Source organism: Pelobates fuscus, chromosome 2 (genome assembly GCF_036172605.1).
Source record: "Pelobates fuscus isolate aPelFus1 chromosome 2, aPelFus1.pri, whole genome shotgun sequence".
NCBI lineage: Eukaryota > Metazoa > Chordata > Amphibia > Anura > Pelobatidae > Pelobates > Pelobates fuscus.
In genome coordinates, this window is record NC_086318.1 from 267,196,496 (window position 1) to 267,215,056 (window position 18,561).

Here is an 18,561-nt window from a genome sequence, read left to right on the forward strand (position 1 = left end):
CGTCTATAAAGGCCATTACCATAAACAATAAAAGTTTGCATTTGTCTATCATGTACATGTCCAAGAAACATACATTTGCCGGTCAGGGTGGATCGTGCATATATAGTTCCACAGTTGTTTTTGTGGGGTTTTTTTTTGTGTTTTTTTATTTTTTTATTATCCATCTATAGTTTTATTGATTTTCTAAATTTTGAATCGGGACATTCAGTAAATTCTGCTTTTCCTCTGGGATTTGTCTTATAGCTTAATTCTGTAAATATTTTTTTTTTCCATTTGTTCCTGCCCTTCCGAAATCGGTAAATTATATACATAACTATATTAATTATTAAATGCCTGGCCAATCTCTTCCGGAGCTAGGGATACCTCATTCAGATAAACTTTTTTTTTTTTTTTTTTTACTTCTTGTTTTTTTCTTTTATTAGTTATGAATTTATTAACTTTATTCTTTTTAACATATCATGTTTGTTTTAGTTTTTCTAGGTTTCTATGTATTCTGCCCATCTTAAGTTGGTTTATTTTCTTGTTAAGTTCATGCATTTCTTTAGCTCTTTCCTTACTCGGTGACACCTTGTTTAATGTATCTTTTTTATAGAGCTTAATTAATAATGTTGACATATTACTTCCTCCAACAAAAGAAACAATGCTAATCTACCTACATGGAGTATATAGAAAAAAAAGTGAACATAAAATAGAAGGTTCAATATAAAAATATAAAAATAAATATTTGAAAAATGTATAGCTAAAAACACTAGGAGAATGGAGAGACTGTCTAATAATATGGCTATAATAGATAGATAAAACAGGCTACGATAGTGGATAAATTGGAGTCAATGATAATGCATTTGTAGCACTGTTAGGATAAACTCGTAATAAATTACATGAAACAAAGTAACAAAAGTAGCAGAACGATAAGTGCCACTAATAACTGTAACAGGGGGAGAGCGATATGGGATTGCAGAGCGAGCCAGTAAGTACTTGGGTAAATATGGCAATGTAGGTAGACAGATAGATAGAACAGGCATAATGTCTGCTAGCTTATAAGACAGAGCACCGATAGCTAATAATAAATAGATATAGACATTGTTGTGATGAAAATTGGCGGTCACTTGTTCAATTAGTGAATATAAATTTATGTTGATATAGTGACAGCGTTGGTATAACGTAACAAGCTGTTATGAGCGTTTAATGCATAGCCAATAATGAGAGACATGCCTTCACTTCTACTGCACTGAACTGCTGCTCAAATACCAGCGGTGTGGGATCCACATAGTTACCGTATATACTCGAGTATAAGCCGACCCGAATATAAGCCGAGGCCCCTAATTTTACCCCAAAAAACTGGGAAAACTTATTGACTCGAGTATAAGACTAGGGTGGGAAATGCAGCAGCTACTGGTAAATTTCTAAATAAAATTAGATCCTAAAAAAATTATATTCATTGAATATTTATTTACAGTGTGTGTATGAATGCAGCGTATGTGTATGAGTGCACAGTGTGTGTATGAATGCAGCGTGTGTGTATGAGTGCAGCGTGTGTATGAGTGCAGCATGTGTGTATGTATGAGTGCAGCGTGTGTGTGTATGTATGAGTGCAGTGTGTGTGTATGTATGAGTGCAGTGTGTGTGTATGTATGAGTGCAGTGTGTGTATGAGTATGTGTGCAGTGTGTGTGTATGTATGAGTGCAGTGTGTGTGTGTGTATGAGTATGTGTGCAGTGTGTGTGTATGAGTATGTGTGCAGTGTGTGTGTATGAATGCAGTGTGTGTGTGTGTGTGTGTGTGTGTTGCAGAGCCTTGGTGGGGAGTGGGCAATTTTTTTATTATTTTAATATTTTTTATGATTAATTTGTATTATTTTATTTAATTATTATTTTTTTATTTTAATATTTATTTTTTATTATTTTATTTGTAATATTTATTATTTTATTTTTTTTTTCGTCCCCCCTCCCTGCTTTATACATAGCAGGGAGGGGGGCTCCTTCCCTGGTGGTCTAGTGGCATTGGTAGTTCAGTGGGGGGGAGAGGGGGGCTGACAGAGAGTTTACTTACCGCTCCTGTCAGCTTCCTCCTTCTCCGCGCCGTCCATTCAGCACCTCGGTCAGCTCACAGTGTAAGTCTCGCGAGAGCCGCACTATGACCCCGCAGCTCTCGCGAGACTTACACTGGGAGCTGACCGAGGTGCTGAACGGACGGCGCGGAGGAGGAGGAAGCTGACAGGAGCTGCAGGAGAGGTAAGCGCTCGCTGCCAGCCCCCAGTCTGTATTATGGCAATGTAAATTGCCATAATACAGACTATTGACTCGAGTATAAGCCGAGTTGGGGTTTTTCAGCACAAAAAATGTGCTGAAAAACTCTGCTTATACTCGAGTATATACGGTAATAATCACTGTGGTGAGATAAATAGTAGGTAATTAATTTCTGACTGCCGAATGGGCAGTAGTTTGCAAATGTAGTATATTTCTACATAGACTGCCAAATTAGTAGTAACGAGGTTACTAATATCAGAAAAATGAAAATAAGATGGTTAGCGGTCTGTGAAATCTTATCGGCAGAATTCAACACTGTAAGAACAATCAGGATGTGGAATTCTCTGCCTGAAGAAGTGGTTTTATCAGAGTCCATACAGATGTTCAAACAGCTACTAGATGCATACTTGCAAAGACAGAATATTCAAGGATATAATCTTTCAATGTAGGGTAATAACTGCTTGATTCAAGGATAAATCTGACTGCCATTCTGGGGTCAATAAGGAATTTTTTGTCCTAGCTTGTTGCAAAATTGTGCTTCAAACTGGTTTTTTTTTTTTTTTTTCTCTTTTGGATCAACAGCAAAAAACAGGTGTGAGGAAGGCTGAACTTGATGGACGCAAGTCTCTTTTCAGCTATCTAACTATGTAACTATGTAACTTAGAAAAGATTACATCTAGATGATTGATATTAGTTCGCAAAAGTGTGGAATTCACATGGTTGATATTAACTGTGGCAAAATAATCGGTAATTGATTACTCCACAAAGGAAGGCTGCTAGCGGGCAGCAGTTTGTAAATTAGAATGTGTTGCTACATAGGCTGCCAAGGTAATGACAGCCAGGTTATGAATTCTAATAAAGATAGTTATGTCTGTGATATCTTGTCGGCAGAAATACAGTACTTAGAAAGGATTTACAATTAGATGATTTGTATGTAAATAGTAGGTATAGATAAAAGCATAAGAAATAATTGCTAAGTCTTGTGCCTTCGAGGGCACCCCTTATCAAAATGCCTGTTCTTGCCTTCATCCCCCCAGAGTTAACAAAACAGGAAAGAGGAAATAAATAAGGTATATACAGGGGTGGGGGCCATGGGAGGACAATCGTTCCCCCCCCCCCCCTCATTGTATTTCATGGCCCCCACCCGCCGCTCGGGGGGGGAGAACAATAGGTTGTCCGTCTCCGTCTCCCCCTCATTATGATTTATGGCCTCCACCCACCGCTCTGGAGGTAGGGGGTAGGGGGGGCAATAGGTCCCCTCATTATCCTTTAGGGCCCCCACCCGCCGCTCAGGGGTGGGGACTGGGGAGTACTAGGGTTTTTTTTATTTTTAGAAAAAGAGCCAGAAAGTCTCAATTCTTATTAAAAAGCTCCTAAGATGCTGGACATAAATGGACTTGGCATTGGAGAATCTGCAAGTGGATAAGCGGAGAGTTAGAGACCCACACCAGTAATGTGTCAAAGTGAGCCCAGAGCTATACATTTTTTCAAATATTTTTATATTAAAAGTTATATTTTATGTTCACTTATTTTTCTATATATTCCATGTAAGTAGATTAGCATTTTTTATTTTGTTGTTTATTCCTATTGATGTTCACTATTTAGGGGTTACCCCCATTTTTTTCTCTGCTTTCTACCTTCTGGCACCTATCTCCTGGCTTTAGGTTGATCTTTTTTATTTTTCTTCTCAAATAGCTTATCATAGTTTTCGAGTTTTCGTTAATTTGGTCTCTTTATTTTATTTTTATTTTTTTTTTAAACATTATATAATTAGTAATTGCTAAATCAATATGAACATAAGAGCAGTGTCTAACAGAAAAAAATAGTATATTCCTTCTAGGTAGGATGGAAAGCTCTCCAAGCATCATATAGCTTTGATTTATTTAAAATTGAGGAGAAGGCTATAGCTTTTCTACGTAGAGAGTCATCAATAGTTAACTCTAACCTTAGTTCTAACCTTCTTATCCATCGTTACGTCTGGTATACAGTTATAATCACCTACTATAATGACATTACTTTATCCATTATGTAAAAAACAAAACAAAAAAACAATTGACCCATATTTGGCGCATACACATTCACCAGTGTGTACAACATTTTGTCTCATTTACAATATAGTATTATATATCTTGCCTGGGGATCAATTTCTAATCCAAATGGCCACCCCTCTCCTTTATCCTAATTGTGATGGAGCATTAATTAAGTGGACCATTTGTTTCCCCATGAAAAACTTCCTCTATGATTTTCCCCAGTGGGTTTCCTGACTAAAGCATAATTGGACTTTTTCTCTTTTAATAAGTTCAATCAATGCTGCTCTTTTTTGTGGCTTAGTTAGGCTTGAACATTCAAGGAAAGCATTCTAACCATCTTTTATTGATTGTAATGAAATTTCAGCGAACTTGCACCTTCCATCCAGGTAACAATCATACAATACAAAAAACTTTAAACACAACATTATGGTTCTTTCACAGAACCTATTCACCGTTTTAGCCCTAGTGTCCTGCTCCCCCGGTTCAGACACCTGAATGTGTAACCCTGTAATACATGCACAATACAAACAAAGCCTTTGAAGAGTAGAAATCATATGGCTACTCTTGTTATGTGGCTAGCGAGTGTCAACAAAAAGAGGATGCAGACATTATAATACAATTCCTTACTAAAAGTTATTTTAGACTGCAAACAAGATATCCAATGTTGTATTTTTCTATTGGGAAGATCTAGAGAGAGGGGGAGGAAAAAAAAATCTTATATTAATCTGCAATAAATTGTAATTTAAATTGAGCACCAGTCTTAATTATGTGATGTGATATGTCAATGAATAATTATATATTCCATAATATAATATTCTCTAAATCATAGTATATCCAGTACCCTATCGCTATATCTGTGAATAAATAAAAATTAGAAAATGATGTGTGTGTGTGTGTGTGTGTATATGTATATGTGTATGTGTATATATATATATATATATATATATATATATATATATATATATATATATATATATACAGAATCTGGCACTCTACCTTAAGATTACTGTCCAAAAATAGCCTCGGTGCTGCAGAGCGTGGATAAACAGAAAAATGATGAGAAGAGCACTCCAGAGGACTTATTAATTAATTTTTATCGGTGTTAAACAAAAAAAAAACCTTCTCCCTCCCCTTTACCCCTTATTTTTTGCATTACCTGAACTGTTAAAATCTGATATCTTTTACGTCCCCCCCATTCTCCAGATATCCGCAAAAATGTATTTTATATCTTGTGCTTTTAACCAGTTTAGCACTTTGTCAGCGTCAAACAAGCCTTCAACTCTATTTTCTTGCATTATAATTAATTTAGTGGGATAGCCCCATTTATATTTGGTCATAATTTTTCTCAATATCCCAGTGACTTCAGCAATATCCCAGTGACTTATTTTTTTCTGGTGTTCGAAGATAGATCAGGGAAGGTTTTTAGGTCTTTAACCCCTTAAGGACACATGACATGTGTGACATGTCATGATTCCCTTTTATTCCAGAAGTTTGGTCCTTAAGGGGTTAAATTACAGTTTTGTCCACTGGTTTTCTGTTTCTTTGCACTACTTGCTCCTTAAAAAATATACTGATGAAAACAAATGATTGTCTCTAGGAGCACTTTCAGGAATCCCTCTTGGCTTTGCTAGTCAATAAAACATGTCCATTGTTTTGCCCTCTAGGTCAAACTTAAGCTCCAGAGCTTGAAAGAATCTGTGCAGGAAAACCTCTAATTTATCAGCTGAGTTTAATCCCAGATCTGTATGCTGTTCCAAAGTGTCTATCCTCTAAAACATTGACTTTATTCTCCAATATCTCATGGTTTTTAATTAGATTTGCATATTGATCTTTAAAGGGACACTCCAGGCACCCAGACCACTTCTGCCCATTGGAGTGGTCTGGGTGCCAACTCCCACCACTCTTAACCCTGCAAGTGTAATTATTGCAGTTTTTTATAAACTGCAATAATTACCTTGCAGGGTTAACTCCACCTCTAGTGGCTGTCTACTAGAGAGCCACTAGAGGGAACTTCCTGGATTATAGCACAGATTATCTGTGCTAGAACGTCGCTGGACGTCCTCACGCTGTGTGAGGACCTCCAGCGTTGCTCATATCCCCATAGGAAAGCATTGGAATTCGTTTTCAATGCTTTCCTATGGGGAGACCTAATGCGCATGCCCACATCGCGCGCATGCGCATTAGGTCTCCTCGGCCGGTGGGAGGGATCAGTCTCGCCCACCGGCCGACGGAATCAGAAAGAGGAGCGGCACGGAGGAGGAGACAGCGACGAGGGACATCGCCGCTGCCTCAGGTAAGTGACTGAAGGGGTTTTCATCCCTTCAGTAACCGGGGATTGGTGGGTGGGAGGGAGAGGGAACCTCCAGTGCCAGGAAAACAGATTGTGGAGTAAAAAAAAATTGTGGAGTAAAAAAAAAATAGAAATCATTTTCTCAGTTTTGTTTTGTTTTATTTTTCTTTATCATTTTTATGTTGTTATTATTTAATTTACTTTTTCCCTCTTCTCCCTTCTTTCTTCCCCCCTGCCCCTATTTCTTCCCTGCACACCTCTCTTGGAGGGATATTACGCTTTGATTAATATAATCATTAATTAGATGCGTCAATGTGATAGTAAAGCAAATAAAACTCAATACTCTGCTTAATTCTTGTATACCAGCTTCTTCTGCTGCAATAATCACTGTGTTCTCTGGGGTTATCAACTTTCCTGCTGTAATGTTCTCTGGATTTATAACCAGCTGCCTGTGTTTATCCAGTTCACTTCCTTTATTCTTTCTTTGTCCTTTCCCCTTTCAGATCCTCTCCAGTGTTCCACTCTCTCTCCAATTTCCTTTACAATTTTCACTGCTGCTGTGTCTCCCCATGATTACTTTCCGTCCACCAAAGCCATACTTCTGTCTCTTTCTCCTCTTAAAGCTTGAAGCCGCTGCCCCATCTGTTTTCTATCCCACCCAGTTTGTTTGCTTCGCACCACGCCACGTGATGCATGTTCGTGCAGCTCACGTCATCACATCCCTGCCATTAACATTTCCTTGTCGAGTTAGTTTTCCTTATGTGCGTAGAAATTGTTGCATGTAAAACTGAGAATTTTTTTTTATTACATTTTTTTTCTTCCTTAATAATGCATGATGTATACATATAGAGTATTAAAATAAAGCTCAATTTCTCCTTTGAAAATTATATATAATTGATGCACTTAAAGTGGCACTGTCATGGCCAAATCCATTTTATTAACCCCTCTCCCGACTCCACTACCTCTAATTGCCCCATTGTCACCCCCCAAACGCCCCCCATATTACCAATGTTTTAATCTTTATTTTGTCCTTTATTAGGTCCTGGGCGCCGCCATCTTTTTGTGGTCAGATGAAGGCCCTGTGGGACATGTCATCTGCCCACACTAGATAGCGTTGTGAAATTCCCGTGCATGCCCAGTTAAACACTGGGGCATTCGCTATTGTCCGAAATTAGGTCAGATATTTTGTCCATTCATTCGTCAGAAAGACGAATGAATGAATAGAAATTTCAGATGAACCAACAAACACTGAATGTCGGTGTTTGTTTGTTCATTCGTTCAGTTTATTACAAGGAGGAAGATACCGGCTCGCTGCTCCCTCCTTGTAATATTTAAAAATAGAAGCGGCAGGGAGCAGGGCTCACTTGTTCTGTGAACCAAATGGCATGAGGATATCTTGTAGTAAAACTGATTGTTACATTTTCACACCATTTTGGTTTGTCTGAGTATTTTTTCTATAACAATTGCATGAACAAAATGTGTCCCAGCGAAATAAATCAAAACAAATCCTGAAAGCTGAAACAGCTCAAAAAAACAAAAAAACAAAACTAAACATTATGATGTGGACAAACCAAATGTTTCTGCTGTGCACAAATCTGCTAAGCACTGAAAGCATTGAATGAATGTCTAGAAAGGATTTAAACAAAATTAGTGATAATAGAAAAATAGAAAAAAAAATAATTGACCAATTTTAAGCTGTACTTATACATTAAGGTAACCATTTTCTTGATATTTATTTTATATTTTAGCATGGTCCAAAACTAGGCCTTTATTTATATGAGCTAATGCACAACCATAAAGAAGAGCTGACAAAAGAAGAACAGAAGACTGGAGGACTATTTATGAGTGCATTAAAATCGGCTGGTTTCAAATGTGTGCCTCCTAATGCTCCACCTAAGCCTGATTTAATGAAAGCTGTACAAGAGGTAAGGTAACCATTATTATTATTATTATTATTATTATTTACAGTGTACATATGTATATACAAATTTATACATTCAGACATTCTCTCTCTCTCTCTCTCTCTCTCTCTCTCTCTATATATATATATATATATATATATATATATATATATATATATATCATTTCCATGTAAACCATTAGGAAGAATAGGATTGGTTATTCATCAACTGTTCCTTTTTGTGGGCAGAATTTACTGTAGCCAGCTGCAAATCCAGAAAATTGTGGGATTTTTGCATTTTACTTTGTAATCTTAAATTTTTATTAGAAATTTTAGAGTTACAAAAAAATCAATCAAGTAGTCAGGAGAGCAGCCAAGTATTCTGCTCACGTGCCAAGCTTTGCCCCCTTGTTGCATTTATGTTTAACGGGCAATCTTTAGAATGCATAAACCATATGGGTCACTTCCATCTTGGATAGTCCCTGTAAGGTTTTTCTCACAAAATATATTTCTTACCACAGGTTTTCAATTTAATAATATAGTCTAATATTTTGTTGTTAATCACGGATATAGTATGTCCAAAAAGAACACTCGATGAGTACACATGGTTTTCTGTACTGCATTTTCAAAATCACGTATAACATTCTAAAATGTGTGTTTCAGGAACAGGAGAAGTATGAGAATGAGGAGACTGCAAGTAAAACTGCATGGAAAAAAACAATTTTAAACAATCAGCACAAGTAAGACAAGGGGGGAAAAATTGTTAAAAAAATTGTTTTTAATCGCATGTACAAGTATTAGTGGTGGAACTAATGTAGAGAGGGCCAGCTGGGATCTGTCATTTGCCCTCCTTGCAGAGTTATATTTGTATATCTGGTGCATTGGCATTCTCAGTATCTACTCACACTGGTAAAGAGGTGTAGCACCGCCAAGCAGGACCATGCATAGGAATATATGTTTCTCTTCTTGGTCATTTCATTAGGGAACCAACCCTTCATTCCTCTTGTACAGCACCCAATGGTGTGATATATGTTGGTTCTCTTCATTAAATAATAAAAGCATATATAAAAATGCATTAAACTATTGCCAGCAAGTGACTAACCTGCATTGAAGAACTGAGCAGAGGCAAAGGCCTTTACTACAATTGTTACATGGCCAGGTAGCAGCAAGGAACAAACATGTGGGAATTGATATTATGGAGGATGACAGAGGAGGGATGAAGTGGTGCATGATATTAGCTACATGAAGTACATGGGTAGGATGGCAGAGATTTATGGGAATGATGCTAGAGATTACGGGGAGATATGAGGAGGATAGCAAAGATTTATGGAGACATGGTTAGGATGGTAGAGACTAATGTGGGCATGGAAGTATGGCAAATACATAGGAAGCATGGCTGTGAATTTTAATTTCAAATCAACAGCACATGGAGAGACAAAACAATATAAGAACAGCCAGGTGCAAACCATATAAGCACTCCCTCAAGTGCCTTAAATATTCAAATATATATAGGATATAGAATGCACACCATAACAATCTCAAAAAAATATTTAAATTTTGTTATGTACAAAAAAGTACCAGAATGTAAACATATAAGAAAAAATGAATGTAAACAAAGTAACAGAAGTAAAGGCAGATACAATAAAATAATAGTAATAAATTACCACAAAAATCCTTACAAGCCTCAGACAGAAACACGAGTCACCAAACCCCCCCAACGTTTCGGCACCAACTGGCTGCCTTTATCAAGGCCCTAAAAACATACCTACCTGGCTACCTTGCATTGGAAAATGGCAGCATGTTATTACTGTGACTACCAGTACTGTGGATCTGACTTGCAACTGGAGTGTGTAATCCCTGGGATTGTGGCCTACCTGGGTAGGGAGTGAGGCGAACGGACGCTGCTTTGCTCTCCAACCCGAACCTGGGCATAAACACATTGCACCATCGTATGACTGGTCCCATTTACCGTCCCCTTGGACTGGTGGGAGTTATCCCTGTAATGCTGGAGGGCTCGGAAGTCACTTAGAGGCTACTCATTGACAGGCCAAACTGTAAGGCACACCAAGTTAATCTTGCACATAAAAAAAAAAAGATTTTATTAAGTAGAAATTTGATAAAAAATAGTACAAGTAAGTATATAAGGCATGCAAATAAAGAATGACATACCTATTGTACATATCAAATTGAAAGATGAGTGCTCAGTGAAATAACCCACATACTCATACTAACCCAGAGCAGGGGATAAAGCAACCCCGACATTTCGTCAATAGCCTTTCTCAAGGGGGATTTTAATAATAAAATAGCATCCTAGTTAAAGAGTTGCACTTTTGAGACAATTGCTTGTGCATTAAAAACATTGTGGATGTTTAGTACAGCTCATTTACTAGCTTTTATTAAAATAACTCTCTTGGGTTTTATTGTCTCTCTCTATATCTTGACAGGCTCTTTCAGCGTCTTGAACCAAAATTAAAGGATGTTTCCAAAATTGCTGGTGATATAACTCAAAGTGTGTCATTATCTCAGGGAATGGAGAGAAAGAAGGTTATTGAACAAATTCGAAGCATGTACAAAGTTGACTTAAGTGCAAGCCGCCACTGGCAAGAGCTAGTTCAGCAACTAACACATGATAGGTTAGTTCTGCATTTTATTTTATTGTTTTTTTGTTTTTTTTTTAGTTTCAAGCATGGTTTCATATTTAACAGGGAATATTTATGATTATTATTATTATTATTATTATTATTATTATTATTAATAACCTGTTAGTGGAAACATATTTAGTGGAATAAAATATTTACACATTAACCCCTTAAGGACACATGACATGTGTGACATGTCATGATTCCCTTTTATTCCAGAAGTTTGGTCCTTAAGGGGTTAAGGGCCTTCTACGAATTTGGTCAGTAAGAACACCATTATGTGCTCTATTCTTCAATGGACTTTTCTGTTTTTTAGGGAGATAATATCCCTCTGAAGTGCTTTCAGTGAGACTATAGCTCACAAATGCAAAACTGAGCTACCAGTGATAACCATTTAAAAGCAATACTACTGTCAAAACCTAAACACATATGTGGGGTGATCAATAACAAATGGATCTTCACAACAGCTGATTAATCATAACCCTCACAATTAAAAAAAAATATTATTTAAATTATAACTTGTATCAATACTTACTATAATATTTGTTTAATAGTCATAAGCATTGAGACATAGGGTAGCTCTTCTCACAACCCCAACTGAACATTAAGATAATACATATTCCACCCCTTGCTGCAGGTCCCCTGTGTGGCGAAACCAACCTCGCCACTGGGCCCTGGAGAAGCCTGTTTGCCCGCCTCCTACCTGCTGACTATGGCCCCTGGATTATTTGGGGCATATTGTATTTTATTGTGCGACTGCTGGCCCTTTAAGTACAGTGAATGGTATTTTATTGTACTGCTGCTGGCCCTTTAAGAACTGTCTGGGGACATATTGAGACTTCGGGTAACAATACCCTTTAAGACTATGGCCCCTGAAAAGGAATGGACTTTTATTGGGTGTGTATGGCCCTTTAAGAACCGTCTGGGGACATCTTGTAACTTTGGTGAACAATGCCCCTTTAAGACTATGTCCCCAGACCTGTAAAATAACTTGTTCCTGGCTTTCTCCCACTTGGTTCAGTAAATAGGGCTTACTGAACCAAGTACCACACAGGCAGACCACCCAGAAGTTAAAGTGTGCAGGCAATTTACCTCCCAGGCTGTGAGGTTACTGCAGGTTAATTGCACGTGGCGGCGGCCATCTTTGTTCAGTCGAATGCGGTCAGCGGTGTATGCTAAAGATTCTGTGGAACTAAAATCGGCTACACATTTTACCGAACACCGCTGATCCTTACCTTCTTCCATACTGAACTTGCAGCTCCAGAGACTAAGTCCCGTTCGAAATGGGACTTAGTTGTTTTTTCGCATGAAATTGACCGGCCGCACAGCCCAAATCTATGGAACTGTTTTGGGCAGGAAAATGTGCTTGCGGTCGGTCATAAAGGGACCTCCAGCTAACTTTTGATCCACTGGAGGGATTTGTCTGATTTTTGGAAGGGTGTATGTTTAAAGTGTGCTGATTCTAAATATGTGGTTTTTGGGAAGATTGGATGTATGGATTTAAAGTTATAGCACATGTATAAAAACTGTAGTTTTCCTGGCTGTAATAATTATGTTAACTGGTTATCTGAGGGGAGGGGATGTGTGGGTTGTACCATGTATGTGATTGGTTATTTTATCCCTCCCCCTGGGTGTGGCCTGTAAGTGTACAAGTGTAATAAAAGCCAGGCTGGATGAGCCAGTCCAGAGTTCCTGTTTAACCCTCAAAGTGAAGTGTCGTCTCATTATTGGGGGAGGATTTATTGCATGCTGTTCCAGTTTGACTGCTAGGAGTGCAAACCTATTCGTATGGTTCCTATTCAACTGTCTACAGCATTCAGAGGCTTGAGAGGATTCATATGCTTCTCTGATTCGGTGATTGTGGTGTCGGCTAGAGTGCTTGGAGTCCTCAGGAAGCGCTAGGAGCATCCTTTAACGGAGGTACCCAGTCGGGGTGCCAGGCGATCCGTTACACCCTGTATAGTATAAAGTGTACACCACCATAGGACAGACATACAGTCCTACCGTGCACTATGAATTTGAAAAGGAAATTACAGTAAGTATGGATCCATTTTCTTTATAGTTGTCAGCACTTACGAGGGATTTCAAGGCAATACTTGAAAAGCATGATGAAAAGACACATAACATCAAAGTCGCTGTGAAGCTTGATGGGACACTCTGGGCACCAGTACAACTTTAATGCAATTGACAGATTTAGACTTTATTCATATGTAAACATATAAAGCAGGCTTGAAACTTTATATATTTTTTTAATTAAAATAAAAAAAATAATAATTATGGAATGTTGCACCCTAAGCCTTTCTACTTAGCTACACACTATCATGTCAGAAAGACGTATAAGTATGCACACAGTCTCAACAGCACTGAATTAGTTGCTTTAATCCATCATCTGACTGCAGGCTGTCAGATAAACTATAGGATATATTTAATCAAGGAGCACACCAAAAATATAAAAAAAAAGGTTTTTTTTTTATTGGATAGGTACAAAAAGGATCAATATCTCAGAAATGCAAAGCACAATTCATATAATGAAAATGTACAGTGAATAATCAGACGTTTTAGGATATCCAAACAGGATGTATTGCAAAAAGATGCCTTTGTCAAGGGAGCCTGATTATTTTTTCAGGCTCCCTTGATAAAGGCATTTTTTTTTTTGCCAAATCATTGGGGGCTTGCTGATTGACTTTTCTTCCCTCCTCTCACTTGTTCTGGTATGCATTGCTTGTTCTTTATAATATTTTTGTTTGCGATGGGTTATTAAGATTGAATATCTCTATGAATTTATATTTATTTTGGTAGCCTAGAATTCATTTGATATACATCCCGTTTGGATATTATCATATAACTTCTGATTATTCACTTTACATTCTCATTATTTGAATTGTGCTTTGTATTTTTTTGATATGCATTTTTGAGACATCGATCCTTTCTGTACCCATCCAATAATAAAACTTTTTTTTCACATTTTTGGTGTGCTCCTTGATTAAATATTCTGTGTATTCTTTGTGGTCCTCTGGGAATAGGACCCTATTTAAGTGAGCACCCTGACTTTAAATAGCTTGTGTCATTATTTTTCTATTCAAGTTTGAGTGAATGTGCCTACCTATTTCTAACCATAACTGTCAGATAAACTATAAACCACTAACATCCTTACTATATGTCCACCTAAGTATTCTTTCCTAATGTAGTTTTTATTTATTTTTTTATACACACAAACTATAAAGATCTGAACTTGCAAAAAAAAATCTGCTATATTAATAAGGCCAAATCTTATCAATGCATTCAAGTTGTATTGGTACGCATTAAATAGCAAATTCCAACATCCGTCTTGCAATAAGTTCATAATCTTTGAAGCAGACATCCAACTGAAAACAGCCTCAATTACAATCCAGCCTATAATATTTATTGGCTCCCAATAAGCCTTTTATTGACTCAAACTAATTTAATTCCCACCATTAAAGGCTAATCGGGAGTTGAAAAAAATTGCTTCAAATAGTATTGATTTTTTTTTTTTTACAAATGCAGAAAATGTTTATTATACGTGGAAATAGTTGATATGCCGAAAACATTTATAGAGGACATAATCCTTGATAAATGACCTTGAATATATTAACAGCAGAAAAGCAGCAGGCAGGCAAATAGTTAAAAAAAAAAAAAAAAGCCTATGGTGTTGAAAATGATTCCCACATTAGTACAAGAATGGTTTAAAACCTTCTCCATATCATGAGTGGAGGCGTTGCTGCTCCTTGTAATGCCGGTCATATCTGGGTCAAGTAAGGGTGAAAAGAGATGGGAGGAGACGTTAGGGTGAAAAGAGAGGGAATGATATTGAGACTAGTATAATAAGTTCTGATTTTCCTTCTTCCTGTATGTGGTTAGGTAAATTTCAGGGGGCCATCCTGACCTCCCTGGATATCTGGGATTGAGTTTGTTCCAAGTTTGCCTTAGCCTCATGTCACCAGTGTAACCCAGGGACTTTGGAAACCCTGAGGAGGCAGAAGACCAAGATACATCCCACTGTGGCATAACGACTCCCTTGTTATATAATTTGATTTTAGTCAAAGTGCATCCTTTGACTTGGATTGATTGATTGATTTTTTTATTTATTTTTGAAGGATGCTTCCTCATCTGGCATTACTATATTTGATCCGCTTCATTCTGGATTTTGCACTTGTCACTCTGTTGAAACAGCTGTGACCAAAGTATCCAACGCTGCTAAATCTTGCGGCCATTGCTCTATCCTAATTATCCTTGATCTTTCTGCTGCCTTTTACACTGTTGATCATCAATAGCTTCCTCTAGTTCTCCTTAGTCTCAGTCTATGAGATACTGCTCTCTCCTGGTACTCCTCCTACCTCTCCCAGCTATTTTTCTGTGTTTCTTTCTCTGGCTCTGCCTCTTCTCCCCAACCCCTCTCTGTTGGTGTCCCCCAAGGTTCAGTACTTGGTCCCCTAGTGTTCCTTATCTGTACTGCCGTCCTTGGTAAACTCATCAGCTCCTTTGGCTCCATTATCATTTATATGCAGATGATTATTATTATTATTATTATTATTGCCATTTATATAGCGCCAACAGATTACGTAGCGCTTTACAATATTTTGAGAGGGGGGGATGTAACAATAAGTAGGACAATTACAAGAAAACTTACAGGAACAATAGGTTGGAGAGGACCCTGCTCAAATGAGCTTACAGACTATAGGAGGTGGGGTATTAGAAACATTAGGACAGGAAATATCAAGTAGCAGTGAAGCAGAGCTGGTGGAGAGAGCAAAGCACTGCCCCATAGGAGAGAGCAAGAGACAGGTATGTAAGGTAGAGATTACTCTGGGAGGCCATAAGCTTTCCTGAAGAGATGGGTTTTAAGGCCCTTCTTAAATGATTGAAGACTAGGGGAGTCTGATGGCAGTAGGCAAGCTATTCCATAGGAGAGGAGCCGCTTGCGAAAGGTCCTGCAAGCACGAGTTGGCCGTACGGGTGCGAACAGCGGTCAGGAGGTGGTCACGGGCAGAGCGGAGGGTACGAGGAGGGGCATACCTATGGATCATTGAGGAGATATAAGAGGGGCTAGAATTGTTCAGTGCTTTAAATGTATGGGTTAGCACTTTGAATTGACTCCTATAGGATACAGGGAGCCAATGTAAGGACTGGCAGAGGGGCGAGGTGTGAGAGGACCGACTAGAGAGGAAAATCAGTCTAGCTGCAGCATTCATTACAGACTGTAGCGGGGCGATACAGCTTTTGGGGAGACCAATCAGGAGAAGGTTACAGTAATCCATGCAGGAAATTACTAGAGCATGGGCAAGCTCCTTAGTAGCATGTTGCGTAAGAAAGGGGCAGATGCGGGCTATGTTTTTGAGTTGGAACCTACAGGACTTTGCAACAAACTGGATGTGAGACTCAAAGGTGAGACCAGAGTCAAGTATGACGCCAAGACAGCGCGCTTGCAGGGATGTCATGTGGATATCACTGACTTGAAGGGAGAGTGAGAGAGGAGGATCAGTATTAGGAGGAGGAAAGACAAGGAGTAGAGTTTTAGAGAGGTTAAGTTTGAGAAAGCGTGACGACATCCAGTCAGAGATGGAAGAAAGGCAAGCAGTGACACGTTGCAGGACGGCAGGGAAAAGGTCTGGGGAGGAGAGGTATATCTGAGTGTCATCAGCGTACAAGTGGTAGTGGAATCCAAAAGAGGCAATAAGTTTTCCAAGAGAGGCAGTATAAAGAGAAAATAGAAGGGGACCGAGGACAGAGCCTTGGGGAACTCCAACAGAGACAGGACGAGGGGAGGAGGTATCCTTTGAAAAGGAGACACTGAATGAGCGTTGGGAGAGATAGGAGGAAAACCAAGAGAGGACAGAGTCACAGAGACCGAGTGATTGAAGAGTTTGAAGGAGGGAGAGCATGTTCAACGGTGTCAAAGGCAGCAGGGAGGTCAAGGATAATTAATATGGAGTAGTGACCTTTGGATTTAGCAGAGATTAGGTCATTCGTCACTTTGATAAGAGCGGTCTCAGTAGAGTGGAGAGGGCGAAAGCCAGACTGAAGAGGGTCAAGGAGAGAGTTGGAATTAAGGAAGTGAGACACACGGGTAAAGGCAAGTCTTTCCAAAAGCTTTGATGAGAAAGGGAGCAGGGATATGGGACGATAGTTAGAGGGGGAGGATGGGTCAAGAGATGTTTTTTTCAGTATAGGTAATACAGTGGCATGTTTAAGGTCAGCAGGAACAGTGCCAGAAGAGAGAGAGCAGTTAAATATGTGTGTTAGGGTAGGCGCACGACAAGGGGAGAGAGATCTGATGAGGTGAGATGGGACAGGATTGAGCGGGCAAGTGGTGGGGCGAGAGGAATGGAGAAGCACAGCCACCTCTTGTTCAGTAGCCGGTGAGAAAGTATGGAGGGTAGGGAAAGCATGATTTATGTGAGGTTGAGAAAGAGAACGGCAAGGAGGGGAGAATTGTTTCCTTAGCTGTTCAATCTTGTCAGTAAAGTAACATGCAAAGCTATCAGCTGTAAGGTTAGTTTGGGGGGTGGCCACAGCAGGGCGGAGAAGGGAATTAAAGGTGTCAAAGAGACGTCTGGGATTGCGGGAGCATGAACTAATGAGAGAGGAAAAGTAGGACTGTTTGGCGAGGGCAAGGGCTGCGCTGTATGAAAGCAACATGAATCTATAATGGAGAAAGTCTGCCTGGGTGCGAGACTTCCTCCAGGAGCGTTCAGCACAAGGGGAGCAACTCTGCAGATAGAGATGTGAGGGTAGTGTTATATGTGGAAATGGCCAGTGAGGGACAGGAGAGGGAAGGGATGGATAGCAATTGTGAATCAATGTCAGCTGACAGCTGCTGGAGGTCAATAGAGTTAAGGTTCCTCCTGAGCTGAGGGGGGTTAGGCTGAGGTTGTTGGGTGAGGGGGTAATTGAGAGCAAACGATAAGAGGTGGTGATCAGGGAGAGGAAATGGAGTGTTGCAGATATTAGATACTGTACATGAATAAGAGAAAATAAGGTCAAGGGTATTGCCAGCTACATGAGTGGGAGAATTAGCCCACTGCAATAGTCCAAGGGGGGGAAGTAATTGAAAGTAGTTTAGAGGCTGCTGGGGTTAAAGGTGGGTTAATGGGAATATTGAAATCTCCAAGAATTAGGGATGGAATGTTGGAAGAGAGGAAGTAGGGTAGCCAGGCAGCAAAGTGGTCAAGGAAGAGGAGAGGGGAACCAGGGGGACGATAGATAACGGCAATGTTAGCAGAGAAGGGTTTGAAAAGGAGAATTGAATGAATTTCAAATGATGGGAAAGAGAGGGAAGGGGGGGTGGGCAGGGTTTTAAAGGAGCAGTGGGGTGAGAGAAGAAAACCTACACCGCCACCTTTAATATCCGCTTGTCTTGGATTGTGGGTAAAGTGAAGACCACCAAAGGACAGTGAGGCAGGGGTAGCAGTATCTGAGGGAGAGAGACATGTTTCTG

General features: G+C 39.2%; 1 protein-coding gene across 4 annotated transcripts in view; it reads left to right on the forward strand.

Annotated features, from left to right (window-relative positions):
• Nucleotides 1-18,561, forward strand: part of LYST (lysosomal trafficking regulator) — a 710,683-nt gene that overhangs the window by 396,549 nt on the left and 295,573 nt on the right. For all 4 annotated transcript variants that reach the window (XM_063443375.1, XM_063443377.1, XM_063443378.1 and 1 more), the window contains 3 exons: nucleotides 8,315-8,491; nucleotides 9,130-9,206; nucleotides 10,911-11,099. In XM_063443375.1, coding sequence (XP_063299445.1) covers nucleotides 8,315-8,491; nucleotides 9,130-9,206; nucleotides 10,911-11,099 — 443 coding nt within the window. The remainder of the gene's footprint in view (nucleotides 1-8,314; nucleotides 8,492-9,129; nucleotides 9,207-10,910; nucleotides 11,100-18,561) is intronic.